This window comes from Chiloscyllium punctatum, chromosome 40 (genome assembly GCF_047496795.1).
Source record: "Chiloscyllium punctatum isolate Juve2018m chromosome 40, sChiPun1.3, whole genome shotgun sequence".
Classification (NCBI taxonomy): Eukaryota; Metazoa; Chordata; class Chondrichthyes; order Orectolobiformes; family Hemiscylliidae; genus Chiloscyllium; species Chiloscyllium punctatum.
The window spans coordinates 11736648-11757167 of NC_092778.1; the positions used below are offsets into that span (position 1 = coordinate 11736648).

The following is a 20520-nucleotide window of genomic DNA, read 5'->3' on the forward strand; positions in this document are numbered from 1 at the left end:
GGAGGCAGACAATTTAAATGATCTATTTTGATTAAACTCTTTGCGCAGTGCTGCTACAATTAGCATGGGTCATTACATTTGCCCATGGCTCAAATTGTAAATGCAGTACATAGTGCAAAACAAAATTCCACAAAGTTGGCCATTTTAATTCTAATTTGTACTGCTTTAGCTGATCGTTACCAAAAGCACAGACAGGATATACAATTGATCTCAATCTTGAGCTAGAGAGGGAATTATTCAACTAAAGTTCCTGCAATTGACTGCTATATGGTAAAAGCCTAACATCAGGGGAGCACAGCAAGGAGACTAGTTCTGAAACCACCCACCGTCTAATAACCTGCCAGTGCTTGCTGTTTGGTTTCACACATGACAAGTGGCATCTTGGGCGACGTATTGGTGATTGGCTGGTCTCCCAGCATGAGTCACTGCCTTCAACAGAACAGAAAATTAGAGTGACAAAAATGAACACCAAATCGTCAAGTCTACAATGTGTTCAGTTTCATTGAAAAGTAGATGTTGAAAATGCAGTATAAATACATTCCATCACACTGTGAAAACAAAAAATTACAAATTGACTATAGCATTCTGACAAGTATGTACTTTGATTTTTTTTAAAAATCTTTTTCACTATCTACCCTTTCAATATATGTGAATAATTTGAACACAACAGATTTGTTTTTATTTGCAGGTTACCGGATATCTTACCGTTTGGCAACTGCTGAACCAAATAGGTTCATCACCACAGAGGTCAGTTCCAATGTCCGACAGTATTCTGCAACAAAGCTGATACCTGAATCTCCATATGTATTCCGTATTTCTGCAAAAACACGTCAGGGGTGGGGCAAGTCAGTGGAGGCAATTGTGATCACCACTGAAACTAGAGGTAAAGTATAAGGCATTGTTGGTGTTGTTGGATCATTCTAAACTGAGTAATGATTTTTTTGTGCATCCTTCAAATTAAAATTTTCATAAGTTGCAAATATATTTCAAAAATAATTATGATATTGTAACTTCAGAGTTTAAAGTGATTGTTTTGTCTCCATTGGGGCTGCTAATTCCAGTCTTATTGATGACTGATAATTGTGCAGTGTTCCTTGACAGTATACGGATAATATTCCCAAGTACTGCTGTTGTTGCTTGTAGCTACTCCTGACAGGAGGTCTGCTGTCATGATGTATCACACTTGCCTGTTTTGTAACTCTCACATCCGCTGAAGCTGTCTGAGACTGCTCTGTGACATCCATTATTCAATCAAGCCTAGGTCAATCCCCATTTCTGTTGCCCTCCTGTTCCTTTGAGAAAAAGTTTTTGGAGGTTTTCAGCTCTGATCAAATATCCGAAATACTGATATTTTCCTTCTTTGATGTCACTTTTTAGAGTTACTTATACAGTCTGTGCAATAGAGTCCTGCCATTCTCTGGGAATGCATTCCCAGAGAACATTGCAGTTTGCGAAATCATGAACCGTGAACATGATTTATAACAGGAGTCAATGGAAGAGGTTCCTGCCAACAAAAAAATTTAATAGCTACAGCACACAGAACAAGTTGAAATTCACTTAAGTACACTGAAAACAATGTTTTTATTAAATGTATAGATTTTTCTGTGGAGAAATTGTGCTTTAAACACACAAAGTGGCAGATGTGTAACACTGATTCTTAATTTATTGTAGATGTGTACTCAAAGGTGGAGGTGAATTCTGTAAATTTTTGGTAATGAATAATAACAGTGTCAATCCCTCTGCTTTGGACACTGCTTCTTTGCATGTGGTATCATAGTCTGTTGCCTTTTTTCTGCTCTCATGATATCTGTCATCACTTAAGTGAAGTTGAAGTTTCCTTATGTCAGACTCTTAAGTCAGAATGATATTAATAAAGAAAAGCATTTAAACATACTTGAATGATTGCAAAGTGCTTGGAACATGGTGCTGCAGAGATCTGGCACTACTGTGCCAGGGTTCAATACACTAGCTTGCTGTGTAGCCTATACTTTGTTCTAGCAGGAAAAGGTTGCATATGAAATGGCTTCATTGCATATCACAGTGCCGGTATACAATCCTTTATCCAAAACCATCGCGGCCAGCTGGTTTTCGGAATTCTGAATTTTTCGGCTTTTGGAATAAGTGACAGTTTCACAGTGAAATTGGAAAAAAAAATACCAAACAGCAGACGCACCTGTGAGTACTACAAGCACTGAGACAGAATTGACGTCTGCCAGTACTGGGCCATTCTGCCACGTCACGTCTGAGTGACATGGGTCAAGTGGGTGTGGAGTTGGGTTAACTGTTTGCAAGCCAAACAACCTTGTTATGGAGAAAAAAGCTTCACAAAATGATTTCGGAGTTTTTTGGATTTTGGATAAAGGATTGTGTATCTGTACTATGAATATGTGCTATCCTTACATTGTGTAGCCTCACTGGCCGATGCAATGCCAGAATACCAAATTTGGACCATGCAGTTCAGGCAAGATGGATTCTGCACTCTGACTCCTTAAGGGGCTGAGCTCGCAAATTGCAGATAAGGTATTCAGCTGCTTTTACTATTGCAAACTGTCTGGAATATTGTTTAATGTGTTGTGAGTTGCTGAATTTGCCAGGTTGTTGGTACATTCTCTCAGAAATTGGAGAAGAATTAGTGACCTGTTGAGTCAGAATGTTGCAATAGGTACGGGAGCAGCTGTGGCTGTACCTTTGGGTCTGCAACATGAATGGAGACTCCAGAGCCTGACATCTTTACGAAGCTGGAGCAGGATATCCTTATACCTGATGCTGTTAGGAGGCTGCCTGGCATGTCAGCCCGTGCACCCAGAATCTCAGTGTGCTATTTCCTTCTATACTAACCCCATCAAGATTCTGATCTGAGCCTCTTGCAGCAGAAGCTGTCTGCAAACAACCACTCCAGCATATTAGTAAAAGATTTTTCTGGTCAGGCTGAGGCCCGTTTAAGCGTGAATAATTATCACATGTGGATTCCAACTTGCTTCCCAGGTACATGCAATGGCAGTATTTGATTTTGTGACTGTAAGTGAGAGATCAAATCATAGGACCTCTTCATTAATACTTTCCTGCTAGTTTTTTCTTTCCTCCTTTGATAAGCAGGTGTTTGTTCGTGGGTGGAGGAAAGAAGAAAATCAAAAAAATGACGGTTGGTGTTGGAGAGTGGTGGTGGTGGTATGTGTGAGAAGGAAGAGATCCATGGTCATATTACTTGCAACTTGTTCATTATAACAGAAATCAGGAGGACTGTCTGCAGGGAGTTGAGAAGAGGCATAAGGCGGGAATCTAACATCGATCCCAATGATCTCGGCAACACCAGATGATTGAGAAATTGCTCAGCAGTTCTGGCGCATCTGTGGATTGGAATTAAAATTTCGGGACCAGTGATCCTTCTTCAGGGTCCACTTTCTCTAGCAATTTCAATTTTGTTTCAGATTTCCAGCTTGCACAGTTTTTTGTTTCTTTCTTAACCAGATGAAATGACATCACCTCCAGCCCCATTAGTCTGCAAACTGTGTTCTGCGAGAGCCTCAGGAGATGCAGAGGTTCTTGTGCTATCCACTGGTCTAATGTGACCCTTCCTGTTGTGTGTCACATGGTCCAAAGGAGATGGGACAGAATGCCAGTAATAGTGCAACATGAGGGATTGTGTTTGAGTGATGTTCCCATTGTTGTTAAATAACTGGACATGTGTGGAGGTAACTAGAGATGAGTGTGAAACAGGCAAAATTGTTAGTTGTATGAGATGTATCTGGATATTAGGCATCGCCCCTGATTGCCAAGGAGTTTTATGTGGGAGTATATTTAAATGGGTGGGATTGGAGGTTCATTTTAAGGATCATCCATGAGCATTTCCTGCACAATCCCTCCAGTGTACAATGGCATCTCTGCCTGCCCAACTCCACCAGAAATATTTCATTCACCATAGCCGTTGTCTGAGACACTCTCTGCCTTGGCACTGAATTTCCCATTGTTTAAATTCCACCAATATTATGTAGAACAATCTTCCTTTGTAAATGATAGCCTACTTCAATGGGTTGGCTGCATCACACTGTTCAGCCCCTGTAGGGTGCAATAAAAGTTGATAGAGTGAAGAAGAGGGAAGTAGCACAGAGCCCATTCTAACATTAGGCTTCAGTTGTGCAGATTGGGTCATTTTTAAATTCATTCAGAGAATGTGGACTTTGCTGGCTCGAACAATTTTTACTGCCCATCTGTAACTGCTTTTGGGAAGGCGATGGTGAGCTGCCTCCTTAAACCATTGCAGTCCATTTGATGTAGGTGCGCCAACAATGATTTTAGGGAGGGTATACCAGGTCATTAACTACAAACCATTTGTCAAAATCTGGGCATATGATTTTCTAGCCTCCTATATGGGTTGCAGGTGATCTTAAAATTGCAAAAGTGATTTTGTTTTTTTTTGTAGACTTGAAATATCTGAGCATTTTTCTACATTGTCAGGTGGATGCTAGTGTTGCAGCTGTATTTGAGCTAGAGACAAGATTAATTCTGGAGCACTAGCATTGCAGTTGAGCTGCTCTTCAGCTTCATAAGCAGATATCCAATAATGTCATGATGCAATACAGCAATTCACAAAAGTTCGAAGGCAGCACCTCACAAACCTGCAATCTCCACCACCAAAAAAGACAGTTAAATATAGGCACTTCGGAAATGCCATTATCTCCAAGTTATACACAGTTGTGACCTGGGCAAGTATTCCATTTCTTCATTATTGTTAAGTTAAAGTCCTGGAACGACCTTACCTGACAGCATTGTGGAACCCATTTTGACACATAGACTGGAGTAGTTCAAGACAGTAGACACTGTAATCTTGTCAAGGACAGCTGGAATGAATGGCAATGAATGTTGGTCTTGCCACCACAACATATATTTCAGGAAGTATTTATTAAATGCCTTTGTATTAATCAGTGCTATCACCTATAAGGTACAGCAGCATTACAAAATTGAATTTATTTAAAAGTAATAAATCACATCTAATCAAGTTTGTAAGTTTGATAGAAAAGAGTAAATTTCGCTTAAAGCCATTTGGAATGACCATGAATTAGTGAACCAATATTCCAGAAATTCCATGTTCTGTAGAGATCTTAAAATAGTTACTAATCCATTTCAGATCTCAGATTTTCTGCACAGATAGTCCTCTAACCTATTTAATGTTCAGAATCATAGGAAGAGAATTGTACCTTCCAGATAAGCTTTCTGATATCATTTAAAATCTTGACCATAAAATAGCATTATGACATAGTACATTGGAGAAAGTGAGGACTGCAGATGCTGGAGAGTTAGAAAAGAGTGACACTGGAAAAGCAGTGCAGGTCAGGTGGCATGCAAGGAGCAGGAGAGTCGGCATTTCGGGCATAAGCTCTTCCTGATGAAGGGCTTATGCCTGAAATATCAACTCGTTTGCTCCTTGCATGCTGCCTGACCTGCTATGCATTTCCAGCACAATCCAAATGGACTCTGACATAGTACATTAATGTGTAACGTGCAGACTTTCCCTCATGAAATTATGTGCAATTACTTTTAAAGGTGTAATGTGTTAAAATAATTGTTATCATTAATGGCAATATAATTTTTACCTTGAAGAGATTCCATTCAAACAAAATAACATGCAAATTTTACGAAGGAAAAGATTTCTCATAATTTATACTCGCCTAGTTTCCATATGTCAACTGAAGTACACTTTTTTGGGTTATCTTACATTTCAGGTAGCTCAACTCAATGTTAGAAACTACTCCAGAGTCTTGCACAAAGATCAAGGCTAACACTGCAGTAAGAGTACTGAAAGAACAGTGAGAACGAGAATACTGTGCCATGACAGATTTTTCTCGCTGAGAGGATATACTCTCTCAAGCAATTTGATGCAAGGACAACAAATGGCATGTTGTCCTTTTATTGCCAGAGGAGTGGAGTATAGAATGAAGAGGTTTCCCTCCAATTATATGGTGCTATGGAGTAGTATACATATTTTTCATGCAAATGTTTGTCAAGCAAACAGTTATTGAGAGTTGAGACTTCTGACCCAGCAATCCTGTCACTGTCCTGCAGGAGTCTGCCCATCCTATTTTAATTTTGGGATGATGGGCATAGGCTGAAAATGGGATCCTGTATCTGGAGGTAGGCATAAGATGGCAAGAGACAGGCAAGTAGCTAGGTTGTTAGGCTAGTTTACTGGAGATACTGCCAAATGTAATCATGACTCTTGCCCTCTAGTTCTCACTCCTCATCCATCTTCATGCCCCCTCAATATATGCCCACTTTGGCTTATTCATATCATCCATGACCTAACCCTCATATCTCCCTTCGCCATCATGTACTCAACACCTCTTCATGCATCCAGCAAGCACCCACAGCCCCTGCTATAGCCCAGTCCCTTCTATGCCTCTATCACACCCACTCTTCCAGTTATCATCTATGATTAGAACCAATGAGCCATTGACAAGTCTTTGAAATGCTCCTATAAGTAATAACACAAGAAACTAAGTTTAGAAATCTCATTTGAAAAGTATTTGCTCATCTAAGAACCTCACAAAAGTGTCAGTCAACCATAAAGATTCATGTAAGCAATCCATTTCACATCTCTTCATCTTATGTAAATAAGCAATGAAAAAAATCTTCAAAGAAAGATGTTTTGCAAGATAATAAAGATGTCAATCAAGCAAAGCTAACATACCTCTGAAAACTGGGTCAGCATTTCCGAGAGGCCTAAGACTATTAGCAATTATTTCACCCAAATAAGTAATTATAATGAGACCATCTGCCAACTGTATCCCCAAAGCAGTTTGCGCAAATGAACAGATACTTTCTTTCCAGATGGCCTTGGGTAAAATAGCAGTAGGTATGAAAGAGACCCATAACTATCTTGACTACTCCACCATAAGATTACACACCAGTTGAGAGTTTATGGCAGAATGGCCACCTGATGTATTTTACAAGCCCTCCCAGCTTCAAGCCTACCAGAGCAAGAGTGTAAATGTAGTTGGTAGGGTGTGATGTAAAAATCACTGCATAAACTACAGAGGAGTGAAGAGAAATTTTGTCAGAGTGGTTGGAATTGGCTAGCAAATTTACAAAGAGATCTGTAACTACTTCAGTGTCTAGCATTCTTGTCAGAGACAAGAAGGATCTGCACTGTTGGCCTCACTCTGCATCACGAATTAGCCATCCAACCAACTGAGCTAACCAGTTAAATAAGAGTGAAAATCCAGGGTGCAGTTTCTTAGGCTTGAAAACTAAAGAAGAAAATTAGATAAACTAAGATAGTCAGATGGTGTTGACAAGCTTTCAGGAGAACATGGGATAGAGCAACTTTTGCTGAATCATTTTCTTCTATGTGTGTGTTTACTGCTGCTGAAGAATACACCTTCCTTGATGGAAAATGATGCAAACAGAAAGGCATAGTGATAAACCAACATGCTGAACTTTTTTTTTGCTGAATACTGAATGAGCAAATTGTGGAACAAATGTATGCTGAACCATCAAAAGTCAATCACTGCACTATGATGTTGGTTCCTTTACACATATTCAATCAATAAATTGTGTATTGCTCATGCACAACACTGTAAGCAAAATCAATCACTTCCAACGTAACTTCAAAACATATTGCTTTCTTGATATTTATCTGCAAAAATTGATAATGCTCATGACACTGAACTAATACATCTAGACACTGGTAGGCTTTGAACAGTCATTGGCACATTTCACTTATCACTTAGCACAGAATAGCTGTGAATTTCATTATAATTCCCTTTCATCTTCAATTAGTATTACTCTATCTAGTGAAATCAATGGGCCAAGTTATTAAAATTTAAAATGAGCTGGAGGAGCATTTACTGTTATAGTCCAATTACTCTCCATTTGACTATAAGTGGCTCACTTTGCAACTTTCAAAACCCAAGTTCAAGTATTTCAATTCGTCCTTTTACAATTTAATTGTTGTTGGAAAATTATTATTTCAGTCATTCATTACATTTTTAATGAAAGCTGTCGATTTAAATGTGGATGAAGTTGAAAGACATCTTGCTCTGTTAGTAAACTCTCTAACATATCTGGTCCTGTGGAGCAGCAATCATTATGCACAATAGGATGTTTAATAATATGATCAAATCTGTGGGTTAGGTTGTAGCTGTCTCTTTAACACAGTATTATGTTCTGGTCAGATCATATATTGATGCTAGTCATTGCTGACTGATTGAGAGAAGAGTTATGACTTTGATTCTTAGTGATCAAGCAGACATTGAGAAAACATGAGCTCTTCAGCTTTGAACACAGTGAAAAAGGAGCCTACTATTGGTGTACGAGGCAGTAAACAACACATACAATATCAATTTAGACCATTTTAAGTTAAATCATGACACTAGGAGGGTCTATAATTCAAGCAAGAGCAAGGCAAATTTAGAACTAATTGTGGAATTATCTTTTCATGTGTTATCAGCATATGGACTTTTAGGTAGGGCAAAAGCAGCAACACTTGTATTTAATTAACTTAAATAATTAGCTGCTATGTGATGAGAAGTGTGTGACATATATAAATATTTTGTAATATTTGTATATACACACAGTAATATAAGTATTTGTAATATTTTGTAACATGTATATATTATCATTTCTTTTGAATATCAAACTAGCATCTCTTTTTGTAAACCAGTTTAAAAATTTATTAGTTCAGTTTTTCTGGAACCAGTTTGTGTCAGAAAGCAGGTGACTGCAAGGCCTGGTGGAACATCATTGGAAGCTTTTTTTAAACTTAGTTAAAAAGCTTTTGACTTAGTTCAAAGGAGATGTGACAGGGGTCAGAAGTGATCATAGTCTCTCCTAGAAAATGAGGTTGTTCAGACCATTAAAGACGTGTCAAAGAAAAGTCACCTTGTCCTCAAAATATTAAGTCTTTTTCTTTCCCAAACACTGAAATTGTTTAGTTCAGATCTTCAGCAACTGCAGTACTTCACTTTTATTTAAGGGAATAAGTTACCACAGTGAAAAAAAATGTAGCTTGTGAAACTTCCAGACCAGAAATTTGACGTGAACTCAACAGATTATTAAAAGACTGAGAGAACCAAAGCGCTTAAATATTCCGGAAACAATACTTCACAGCTTGCAGGACATGAACTAGGAAGACAGGCAGGAGATTGGAAGAACACAGCAAGCCAGGCAGCATCACAAGGTGAAGAAGTTGATGTTTTGGGTGTAACCCTTCTTCAGGAGTGGGGATGGGTGTAGAGAGAGCTGCAGATAAAGGGGGTGTCAGGGGCAGTGTGGTGAAGTGGGGATAGTGAAGACAGGTTCTGACTGGATGAGCAGAGTGATTTGAGTAACCCTACACATCACTTCTGGTAGATCATTGGAGGCTTTTTACAATAAGCTGTCTGTAATTGTGATTAAATAATATTAATTCAACTCGACCAGTACCAAGGCATTGATGCATATATAACCAGATTCAGGAGCTGATTTTTCAGGCAGGTAAAAAGAAAGTTTGGCTAACACCACTTAAACTACTGTAAGCTAATTAAAACAATGACTATTTTAATATTATGTATAGGGATTCTGAATATATATTTTTAAAATTTGTAAATTAAAATATTAGGTATTATTAACTTATGCTGTTGATCTATGTGGAAGATTTATTTTGTCTACTAGATGCAATGAGATTATGAACCCATTCTTTATCAATGGGTTTTAAAACATAAGAGTAGGAATAGGTCATTCAGCCATCAAGACTGCTCTGCTATTTCAGCTCATAGCTGATCTTCTAACTGAATGCCATTTTCCTGTTTTTTTCCAAATTTGTGGATGATACATAATTAGGTGGGGAAGTATGTTGTGAGGATGATGAAAAGGGGATTTTAAGAGCCTTTGGACAGGCTGAGTGAGCCGGCAAGAACATAGCAGATGGAGTATAAGGTGAATAAGTGCAAGGTTGTCCACCTTGTAAGGGAGAACAGAGGTGCAGAATATTTATTAAACAGTGAAAGGTTGGAAAGTGGTGATGTTCAAAAGCATCTGGATGACAAAGGGTCAGTTAGACTTGAAACGTCAGCTCTTTTCTCTCCTTACAGATGCTGCCAGACCTGCTGAGATTTTCCAGCATTTTCTCTTTGGTTTCAGATTCCAGCACCTGCAGTAATTTGCTTTTATCTGGATGTCTGTGTTCAGAAGTCTCTGACAACTAAGAAGCAGGTGCGACAAGTAATTTGGAAAGGCAATAGTACTTTGGTCTTTACTGTCAAAAAGTTTGTATGCAACAGTAACAATGTCTTGCTTGAATTATATACACATTTTGTGTAGTTTTGATCCTTTATCCAAGAAGAAATATATTTGCTCTTGATAGAGTGTAGCAGAGACCAGACTAATTTCTGGAATGATCCTATTTGGAGAGACTGAGACTAGATCTGTATTTTCCAGAGTTTAGTGGAATGAGAAGTGAACTCATTGAAAATGGCAAATTTTTAAAGGATCAAACATGGATGTATAAAATATTTAACATGGCTAATGGGAGTCCAGAGTCCGGGACCACAGTCCTAGAATAATGGACAAGGTATTGTGGAATGAGATGAGAAAGAAATGCTTCACTCAGAATGTGGTGAATATTTGGAAAGCTCGACCCTAAAATACTGGAGAGATTTAGTCATTGTGTATGTTCAAGAAAGACACTGATAGATTTCTAGAAACTAATGACATCAAAGGATATAGGGATATTGCATATTACAAAGGGTTCTGAGAGACGAGATTTATGCTTATTTGGAAAAGCATAGCTTGATTAGAGATAGCATGGCTTTGTGAGGGGCAGGTCATGCCTCAAAAGCCTTATTGAATTCTTTGAGGATGTGACAAAACACAATGATGAAGATGGAGCCGTGGATGTGGTGCATATGGATTTTAGCAAGGTGTTAGATTATATTAGATTCCCTACAGTGTGAAAACAGGCCCTTCAGCCCAACAAGTCCACACCGACCCTCCGAAGAGTAACCCACCCAGACACATTTCCATCTGACTAATGCACCTAACACTAAGGGTAATTTAGCCTGGCCAATTTACCTGACTAGCACATTTTTGGACTGTGGGAGGAAACCGGAGCACCCGGAGGAAACCACGAGAACATGGGGAGAATGTGCAAACTCCACACAGACAGTCACCTGAGGTTGGAATCAAACCTGGGACCCTGGTGCTGTGAGGCAGCAGTGCTAGCCACTGAGCCAACGTGCCACCCCTATTAGATAAGATTCCCCATGATAAGCTCATTCAGAAAGCAAAGAATCATGAGATACAGAGAAATTTGGCTGTATGGATACAGAATTCGCTGGCCCATAGAAGACAGAGGGTGGTAGTAGATGGAAAGTATTCAGCCTGGAACTCAGTGACCACTGGTGTTCTGTTCTGGGACCTCCATTCATTATATAAATGATTTGGATGAGGAGGTGGAAGGGTGGGTTAGTAAGTTTGCAGATGACAGAAAGGTTGATGGAGTGATGGATAGTATAGTGGGTTGTTTTAGGTTACAACAAGACATTGACAAGATGCAGAGCTATGCTGAGAAGTGGTCGATGGAGTTCATCCTGGAAAAGTGTGGAGTGATTCATTTTGGAAGGTCGAATTTGAATGCAGAGTACAGAGTTAAAGGCAGGGTTCTTGGCAGTGTAGAGGAACAGAGGGATCTTGGGGTCCATGTCCATAGATTCCTCAAAGTTACCACGAGTTGTTAAGAAGGCATATAGTGTGTTGGCCTTCATTAACTGGGGGATTAAGTTTAGGAGCCGTGAGGCTATTCTGCATCTCTATAAAGCTGTGGTTAGACCCCACGTGGAATATTGTGTTCAGTTCAGCCTTATTACAGGAAGGATGTGGAAGCTTCAGAAAGGGTGCAAAGAAGATTTACCAGGATGCTGCCTGGACTGGAGAATTTATCCTATGAAGAAACGTTGAGGGAGCTCGGACTTTTCTTCATTGGAGCAAAGAAGGATGAGAGGTGACTTGATAGAGGTGTACAAGGTAATGAGAGGCACAGATAGAGTGGATAGCCAGAGACTTTTTCTCCAGGGCAGAAATGGCTGTCACGACAGGGCATAGTGTTAAGGTGATTGGAGGAAGGTTTAGGGGGAGATGTCAGAGGTCTGTTCTTTACACAGAGTGGTGGGTGCTATGCTCTGCCAACAGTGGTAGTACAGTTAGATATGTCAGGGACATTTAAACGACTCTTGAATAAGCACATGGATGATAGTAAAATGAAGGGTTGGTAGGTTAGTTTGATCTTAGAGTACGATAAAAGGTTGGCACAACATCAAGGGCCAAAGGGGCCTGTAGTGTGCTGTATTGTTGTATGTTCTGTGAAATATTTTGTCAAATAAGTCTGGTGTTGTTGGATCACCTCATTTTTGTGATTCTGTAGTTATTCAACATAGTGGTGCTAGAAAACGGATCTCTGATTTTAGGCAAAAGTGAGGACTGCAGATGCTGGAGATCAGAGTCAAGATTAGAGTGGTGGTGGAAAAACACAGCACCTCAGACAGCATCCGAAGAGCAGGAAAATCGACGTTTCAGGCAATAACCCTTCATCAGGATCTCTAATTTTGCCCAGTTTTCTTTTAATTTTGTTTTGTTCATGTTCAGTGAAATCCAGAGTGTTTTGGGATGGTTACAGGACAGAATCATTTTGAAACTATCTTTTGTTTTATAGACCGCCCACAGCCAGCCATCAATCTGACAGTACCTCAGTCTGAAATTCGGGGTCGAAGTTTGCTGTTGCAATGGAAACCAGGGAGTGATGGGTCATCACCAATCCGCTACTTCACAGTGCAAACAAAGGAACTACCTAACATGACTTGGCAAACACACACCTCTTCAATTAGTCATGATGCTACGTCATATGTTATAGACCGGTAATGTGTGCAGTCAATTTAGTTTGAAATTCTGCATCTTATAAATATCATATTATGGTTTATCAAATTAAGACAAAGCTGTTTTTATGCCTGTGAATAAATTAATTGAAAGAGCATCAGGTTTCCTGAAAATCTGAAATCAAAATAGAAAATATTGAAAATACATAGGTGACAATCAAAAACTGGAGGTGAAATATTTTGAAAGATAATGTTTCATAATTTCTGATCGAAGCCAACACAAAAATATGGACTGGACTTTAGAGAGCTCTCTATTATCTCTTCTCACAACTGAAAAGTTGTTAGTTAGCCCATCTACCGAAATGCTGGCTGCCCTGCAGCCATTTTATGCTGGAAGCTACCTTAATTGTTTCATGTAAGTTCCACCTTGGAGGGATGCCAGCCAATCTGATTGGCCATATCTCTGCAGTCCCAGCAGAGCCTTGTTCAAGCAGTGGCCATTGCTCAGACCACAGACAATCCCTGAGGAAAATAATGATAGAGCTCATTGGTAAAGATAAATCCAGGTTTTGATAAGCCTGGCTGACAAACCACACCGAGAGCATATTTTTTGGTGGGGGTGGAGATGTTTTAGAGGTGGCTTGTGCTTTAAAGTGGAGATAGGACCTTGGGAACATGTGTTTCCCATGAGTACAGGGGACCACCCCCAAAGGAGCTTTCCCCCCAAACCAGCTCTACCTCCTTACCCAACAGCAGCCTGTGTCATGAAAGCTGCTGGGCTACCTGCCCCAGCCTTGGGTAAAATAGTTGCAGATATGGCATGAGCCCCTTAACTGACCATTAATTGGCTTAATAACTTCAATAGATCCAATAGCAGACAAGATATCGGATGACTTCCCCACTTGGGAAACTGGTTGGACAACTGCTTGCTAGAGGAAACATTCATGTTCTGTAAAAGGATTGATTTGATAAATTTTTGTACTTCATATTCTTCCTTTAAATTGGATCTGTGGTTTCAGATGAAGCAGTTTTATCTTATAAAGTTTTATCTTATCAATACAAAATTCAGCAATGCACTAACCTAGAACCAAGGCAAAGAATCAATGTCATATATAATATCAGTTAGGTTTTTTTAACTGATACACAAAACCATTGTGGCATTATGGTCTGCTTGAATATTCCAGTGATGAAGTCTATGCTTGGTTGGTGAAAGATTATGTCAGGAATCTTCAACACCAAGACATTTATTACTTCTATTGTTTGTTACCTAGAGCAGTTCCCTAAGGTGACTCCTAAAGCTTTTCTCAACAACCTTCTGTCTCCAACATAGTGGAGAATCATAGATATTCTATTGCTGAATTTGCTTCCACAACTCTTCCAGGCAGTGCATAGCAGTTCATAGCAACATGCTGTATAATTTTATTTGCTTATGTTACTATTAGTTTCTTTTTGAGAGTAATGGTACCTTAAATCTGCACACTCAGGTTATTTTCTGCAATTACTGATGGTTTTGAATTGTTTTACTTTATCAATATCCTCAATGACTTAGAACATCTGTATTTTTAGTTCCCCATATTTTTCCCTTTGATAAAGACAACAATGCCAGCTTCTCTTATCTTCCCACATCAGTAAAGCTTTATTAGAATCGCATCAGAAATATGAAATCTTGCTCCATCTCTCAGGCCTTGGCATTCTTCCCAAATAGTGATACCCGTTAGTCACAATATTTCATCTGGGGCTAACCAGTATTTTTTGAAGACTTCAAGTAACTTCCTTGCTTTTGAACTCAAGTACCATTTACAGCGTTCTCAACTTATCCTGCCATCTTCAAATCTGTCACAGAATCACAGAATTGTTACATTACAGAAGGAGGCCATTTGTCCAATGTGTCTGCATCAGCGCTGCTAAGGAGCAATATGACTTAGTACCATTCTCCTGCTTTTCCCCATACCCTGAATATTGTTTTTAAATTAACAATTTGCTAAAGGTCTTTGAAATGGTAACAAAGGGAGTTGATGAGGAAAATATTGAACTGATGTACATGGAATGCCAAAAGGTGTTTGGTACAGTGTCTGACAACAGGCTTGTGAGACATAACAATTTTGGCCTAATCTTCAGATGTTAGTAGGGAGGACTTTGCAGAGACAACAGGACTGAGTTTGCCATTTTCACTTCAGGTGCCTTTTTCACAGGTGGTGCAACTGAGTGGCTTGCTGTGCGTTTCAAATTACTTCTAAGAATCAACCACATGCTGTAGACCCGAGCCGTGTGTAGACCAGATCTGTTAAGGGTGGTGGTTTTCCTTCTGTAAAGGACATTAGTAAACTGGATGGGTTTTTTTTAATGACAATCTACAATGGTTTCATGGTCATTATCAGTCTTTTAGTTCCAGATTTTTATTGAACTGAAATTCCATCATCTGTGGCAGTGAGATTTGAATCAGACTCCCCAGAATATTACCTCCCATCTGCGGATTATTGTTCTGCAACATTGCCATTATTATTGCCTCCTCACTCCTCACAGTTTACAATGCTAACAAGTTTGGTAACATCCACCAATTTGGAAATTACCCCCTGCAAACCAAGAACCAGATCATTAGTATGTATCAAGAAAAACAAGTGTACCAAAACTGACACTGAAGAACTACACTACAAACCTTCTTCCAGCCTGAAATCTACCTATTAGCCATTACTCTCTGTTCTCCATCCCTCAACCAATTGTATACCCACATTGCTATTGTCTCATTTATTAACGAGCTCTAAATTGTCTCACAAGCCTGTTGTGAGACACTGTACCAAACATCTTTTGGCATTCCATGTACATCAGTTCAATATTTTCCTCATCAACTCCCTTTGTTACCATTTCAAAGACCTTTAGCAAGTTAGTTAAATATGATTTTCCCTTAAAACATTCAAGGTGGCTTCCCTTAGTTGACACACATTACTCCATGAAGCTCAGAATTCAGTCCCAATAATTTTTTCAATACTTTTCCCCAACACCAAAGTTATACTCACTGGTCCATAATTGCCAGGCTTATCTTTGTAAACTTTTCTCAACAAGTCAGTTACATTTGCATTTTCTAGTCCTATGGCACTACTCCCAAATTCAGGGAAAATTGAAACATTGTTGCCAGTGCCTCGCAATTTCCAGTCTCACTTCCTTTGGTGTCCTTTGATGTATATCATCCAAACCACATACCTTATCAATGTTAAGAATCAACTGCCTATCCAAGGCCAAAACCTTACCAGTTTTAAATGCTTCTAGTGACTGGGTTTCCTCCTCTGTCACCATGGTCTGACCAATAATTCATTCCTAAGTAAGGACAAATGAAAAGTATTAATGTAACATGTCAATCATTTCCCATGTGTAAATATCCTACTTCTACACATCTACTGTTTATGTGCCTATGGAAAACTTTGGGGTTCCCTCTGTGAGCTGTTAGCCATTTTTTTCATAATCCTTCTTTGGTACTTTTAGTTGTGTTTCTTGTTCCCTTCTGAACCTTCTATATTCAGTTTCGTTCTTAATTCTATTTAATACCTGAGGAAAGCATGTTTTTTCTTGTTTATCTTAATCTATCTTAATTTTTATTGAGGGAGCTCTGCCTATATTTCCCTTCCCACATCTGTGCCTAAACTATCTCTTTGAAAGTAGCGTATTGTTGAGCTACAGTTTTCCATCGATCTTTGACTCCACAATCCAGGCCAGTTCTATTCTTGTCTCAATGAAGTCAACTCTGACAATTTATTATTCTAATTCTGGATTGACAAATGTCATTTTCCATCCTGGACCTTATAAAACTATGATTACTGTCCCCTAAATACTGTCTCATTTACAATTGTTCGACTTGGTCAACCTCATTCCCAATAACAAAGTCTAGCAGTCCATCTTTTACAATTGGACTTAACACTGACCTACTGTATAAAATTTTCCTGAATGCAATCGAGGAATACTTGTCCTTGCTATTCCTTACACCACCAAAATTTATATTTGTTGCAGTGTTGTATGTCTACATCCTTCCTATTAGTTGGAGGTCTACAGACTGCACTAAGCATGTAATTATACCTTTCTCACTGTTCCTTAGTTCCAACCAAGACAACTCTGTCCTTGAACATTCTGGGACATCAACTTTCTATAGCACTGCAATGCTCTCCTTAACAAGGGCTGCCTTCCCTCCACCTTTATTTCCTTTCCTACCTTTCCTGAAAACCTTGTAACCAGGAATACTTAACGCTCAGCCTTACTCTTCTATTCTGTTATAGCCACAATATCATAATCCCATGTGACAATCATTGTGAAACTCAGCAATCTTATTAACTATATTGCATACGTTCACATACATGCAGCTTTACCCTGACTTGTACACCCTTGAATTTGTCTGTTCCTACACCCTTTAAAATTATACTGTTTAATTTGTATCCATTCTCCACTCTTTTTGCCAAAGTTATTCACTTAATACTTACCCAGAGTTAGATTTCATTTGTCATGTGTTTGCTTATTTCACCAGCCTGTCTATGTCCTCTGGAATTCATTGCTATTAGTCTCACTGATTACTGTATTTCTGAGTTACATGTTACATACAAATTTGGAAATAATACTTGATGTACCTAAATCCATGTTGTTAATGTTGATCAAATAGAGCCGTGGTTCCAACACTGACAGTAGGGGTACATACTTCCTATTTTCCTCCAAATTGGAGAAATAGTTGTCATACCACAGTGTCCTTTTTGTTCCTGCACCAGTTGTGTATCAAAGCATTCACTGCATCCTGAATCCCAAGAGCTTGGATTTTGAGAACACTTTTTTAAGGTAGTCTTTGTTAAATTTCCTTTGAAAGTCCATACATACAAGATCAATCACATAACCCTATCAACCACCTGTTACTTGATCGAAGAACTCCATCAAATTAAATGAGTAGTCCATTCTTCAAATCTATGCTGGCTGTCATTTATCAGCATGTATTTCATTAATTGCCAATTGATTTACTATACACTATTGTCTCTAAGTGATTTATTATCTCCAGTGTTAGGATGACTGCTCTGTATTTGTTGGTTTTATCCTTGTTTTCGAACAGGAATGTAACATTTATGTTTGTTCGGGGCTCTGACTCCACTGCCATATACAGCACTAATTGGAAGTTGTGACCAGATTTTTCACAATTTCCAGTCTTATTTTCCTCAGCAACTTAGAGGGTGTCCTATCTGAACCAGGTGAACTTTGTGCACTGTCAACCTTTTAAATCCCTCCACTTGATGTCTTTATATCAAGACCCTCTCTCACTAGTATCCTCACATACGGATGAGCAAGGACACCACTTCGACTTAGGCAACATATCCATCCTAGGACAAGCCAAACAAAGACACGTGTGAGAATTCCTAGAAGCATGGCATTCCAACTGGAACTCTATCAACAAACACATTGAGTTAGACTTCATCTACCACCCCCTGAGAAAAGGAACAGGAAGTGACTTCACCACAGGAAATAACATCACCAACTCATAGAAACCCAAACATTTAAATAGAAAGCAGGAATTTTTAGCATCGCTTCACATGAAGTTCACTGAAGGTGTTACCTAGTAAGGTAACGAAACATCTGGAAATGAACCTTTCAGCTCAGCGAGCAAACCTACATCCAAAACCTCAACCTGAGCTACAAATCTTCTCAAAACTCACTAAGTCTTTATATATTTTCCAATTTCTCTACACATGAAGATAGATGCAAATAACACATTTAGTCCCTGAGTCATATGCTCAGTCTCAACGAGAAGAAATATAATATAGGTATTCAGAGGAAATGGGAAAACTTGTTGAAATTTCTCCTCTTTCGTGAACTTTGTAGTTCCCACCTTGGTAGCAGCTGTTTTTACATTGCACATAAATTCATTACGTTACATTATATGAAATTTGATGGATCTTTTCAGGAGCAGCAGTTGCCAACAAGTTTTTTCTGATGAGGGGCAAACTTTCTAATTTGATCCTCATTCTTAAAGCAACTACCTTGCATTCCCATGCTATGGCATTCTGAAGCTAGCTCTAGAGCACTGTTTATTAGCATAAACTCTTAACAAATTTACAACATATTATAGAAGGTTTGAAATTTCTGTTTATGGATATTATTCCATATTGGTTCATTATTGTTCCCAACATGCCTTTTGCAATGGCTTGTGCTTCCACTTTGATGCTCTTAAATTCTTTTTATGATAAATGAGGGCAGAACATTCAACCTCTCTACTCTGTCCTTCAATTAAATTATATTATGGCTTGATTAACCAAGTGAATTTGAGGTTTTGAACTCATTATTTTGGAGATATGTGGAAAATCATTTTTTTTTTGGAGGAAAAATACTTTGCATTTTTATTTCTAAGGATCCACATTTCTATACCTGGGCAGTCACCAAGTTGCGATTGGTTTTGTTCTAGAGTACGTTCAAGAGTCAATTTGTACGCAAGTCAGAACACAATGCAGGACAATACAAAATAGCCGCTCATACGTATGAGGACACATTGACATGTCAGATCTTTAACATAAGTCCACCTCTGTATAAGATCTTATAGATGTTTGTCAATTGGGGACTGCCTTATATGATTCAGTCATAGTTATCTGTCCACCCGATTCCAGTAAGTCTCTGCACCGAAATTATATTTATTTTATCAAACAAGATCTTAGCTTAAAATAAAGAAAGATTGTGGATGTTGGAGATCTGAAACAAAAACAGAAATTGTTGGGAAATCTCAGCAGGTCTGGCAGCATTTGTGGAGAGAAATCAGAGTTAACATTTCAGGTCCAGTAACCCTTCTTCAGAACTCTGACTTCTCTCCACAAATACTGCTGGATCTGCTGATATTTTCCAGCAGTTTCTGAGTTACAGCATTCTGCAGTTCTTTCGAGGTTTTTTTTCATCTATGGAGAGAAGTCAGAGTTAATGTTCAGGTCAAGTGACCCTTCCTCAGAAGATCTTAGTAGTATGCTTTACTGGTACCAGTGCCCTTAACTCTGTATTTAATCCTTGCACCTAACTATAGAAGCAGATGCTCTCAGTCATTCTTTTGTACAAGGTTTCATAAGTTTGGAAGTTTTATTTAATTCCCAAAATGGTTCAAAATTTTCATTACATTTTCTGCATGGTAAAACTAATTCAGAAAGGAAAATAATGTCCTTAAATATTTATTCTTTCCTGTCATTTGCCAGCTTAAAGCCTTACACTTCCTACCAGTTACGAATAATGGCGACTAATGATATTGGAGACAGTGTTTATAGTGTACCAACAGAGCCAGTGACAACACTGCAGGATGGTAAGGATGATTTTTAGTGTTATTTTTTGCTTTGTTCTATTTACTTATTACATTCTTTGGTTTAAATGGATGCTTAACTTATCGCTGATAAAGTGTGGCTTTGGGAAAAGCACAAGTCAGGCAGCATCCAAGGAGCAAGAGAGTTGACCCTTCTTCAGGACTGAGGAGAGAGAAGGGGGCAAATAGAAAAATAGGGGAGTGGTGGGTGGGGTTAGGGAAAATGTGGGTGGGATGGCGATAGGTGGGCGAAGGTAGGAGGTGACTGTGATAGGTTGTTGGGAAGTGTGGAGCAGATAGGTGGGAAGGAACCCAACTCTGACTATTATTTAAGTAGAGTCTAGATTAGAGTGGTGCTGGAAAAGCACAGCAGGTCAGGCAGCAAAGGGA

The 20520-nt window shown here is 38.9% G+C and overlaps 1 protein-coding gene across 3 annotated transcripts in view; it reads left to right on the forward strand.

Annotated features, from left to right (window-relative positions):
* sdk1a (sidekick cell adhesion molecule 1a) overlaps positions 1–20520 on the forward strand; it is a 903166-nt gene that overhangs the window by 791093 nt on the left and 91553 nt on the right. For all 3 annotated transcript variants that reach the window (XM_072559294.1, XM_072559292.1, XM_072559293.1), the window contains 3 exons: positions 689–883; positions 12683–12884; positions 20030–20133. In XM_072559294.1, the coding sequence (XP_072415395.1) occupies positions 689–883; positions 12683–12884; positions 20030–20133 (501 nt within the window). The remainder of the gene's footprint in view (positions 1–688; positions 884–12682; positions 12885–20029; positions 20134–20520) is intronic.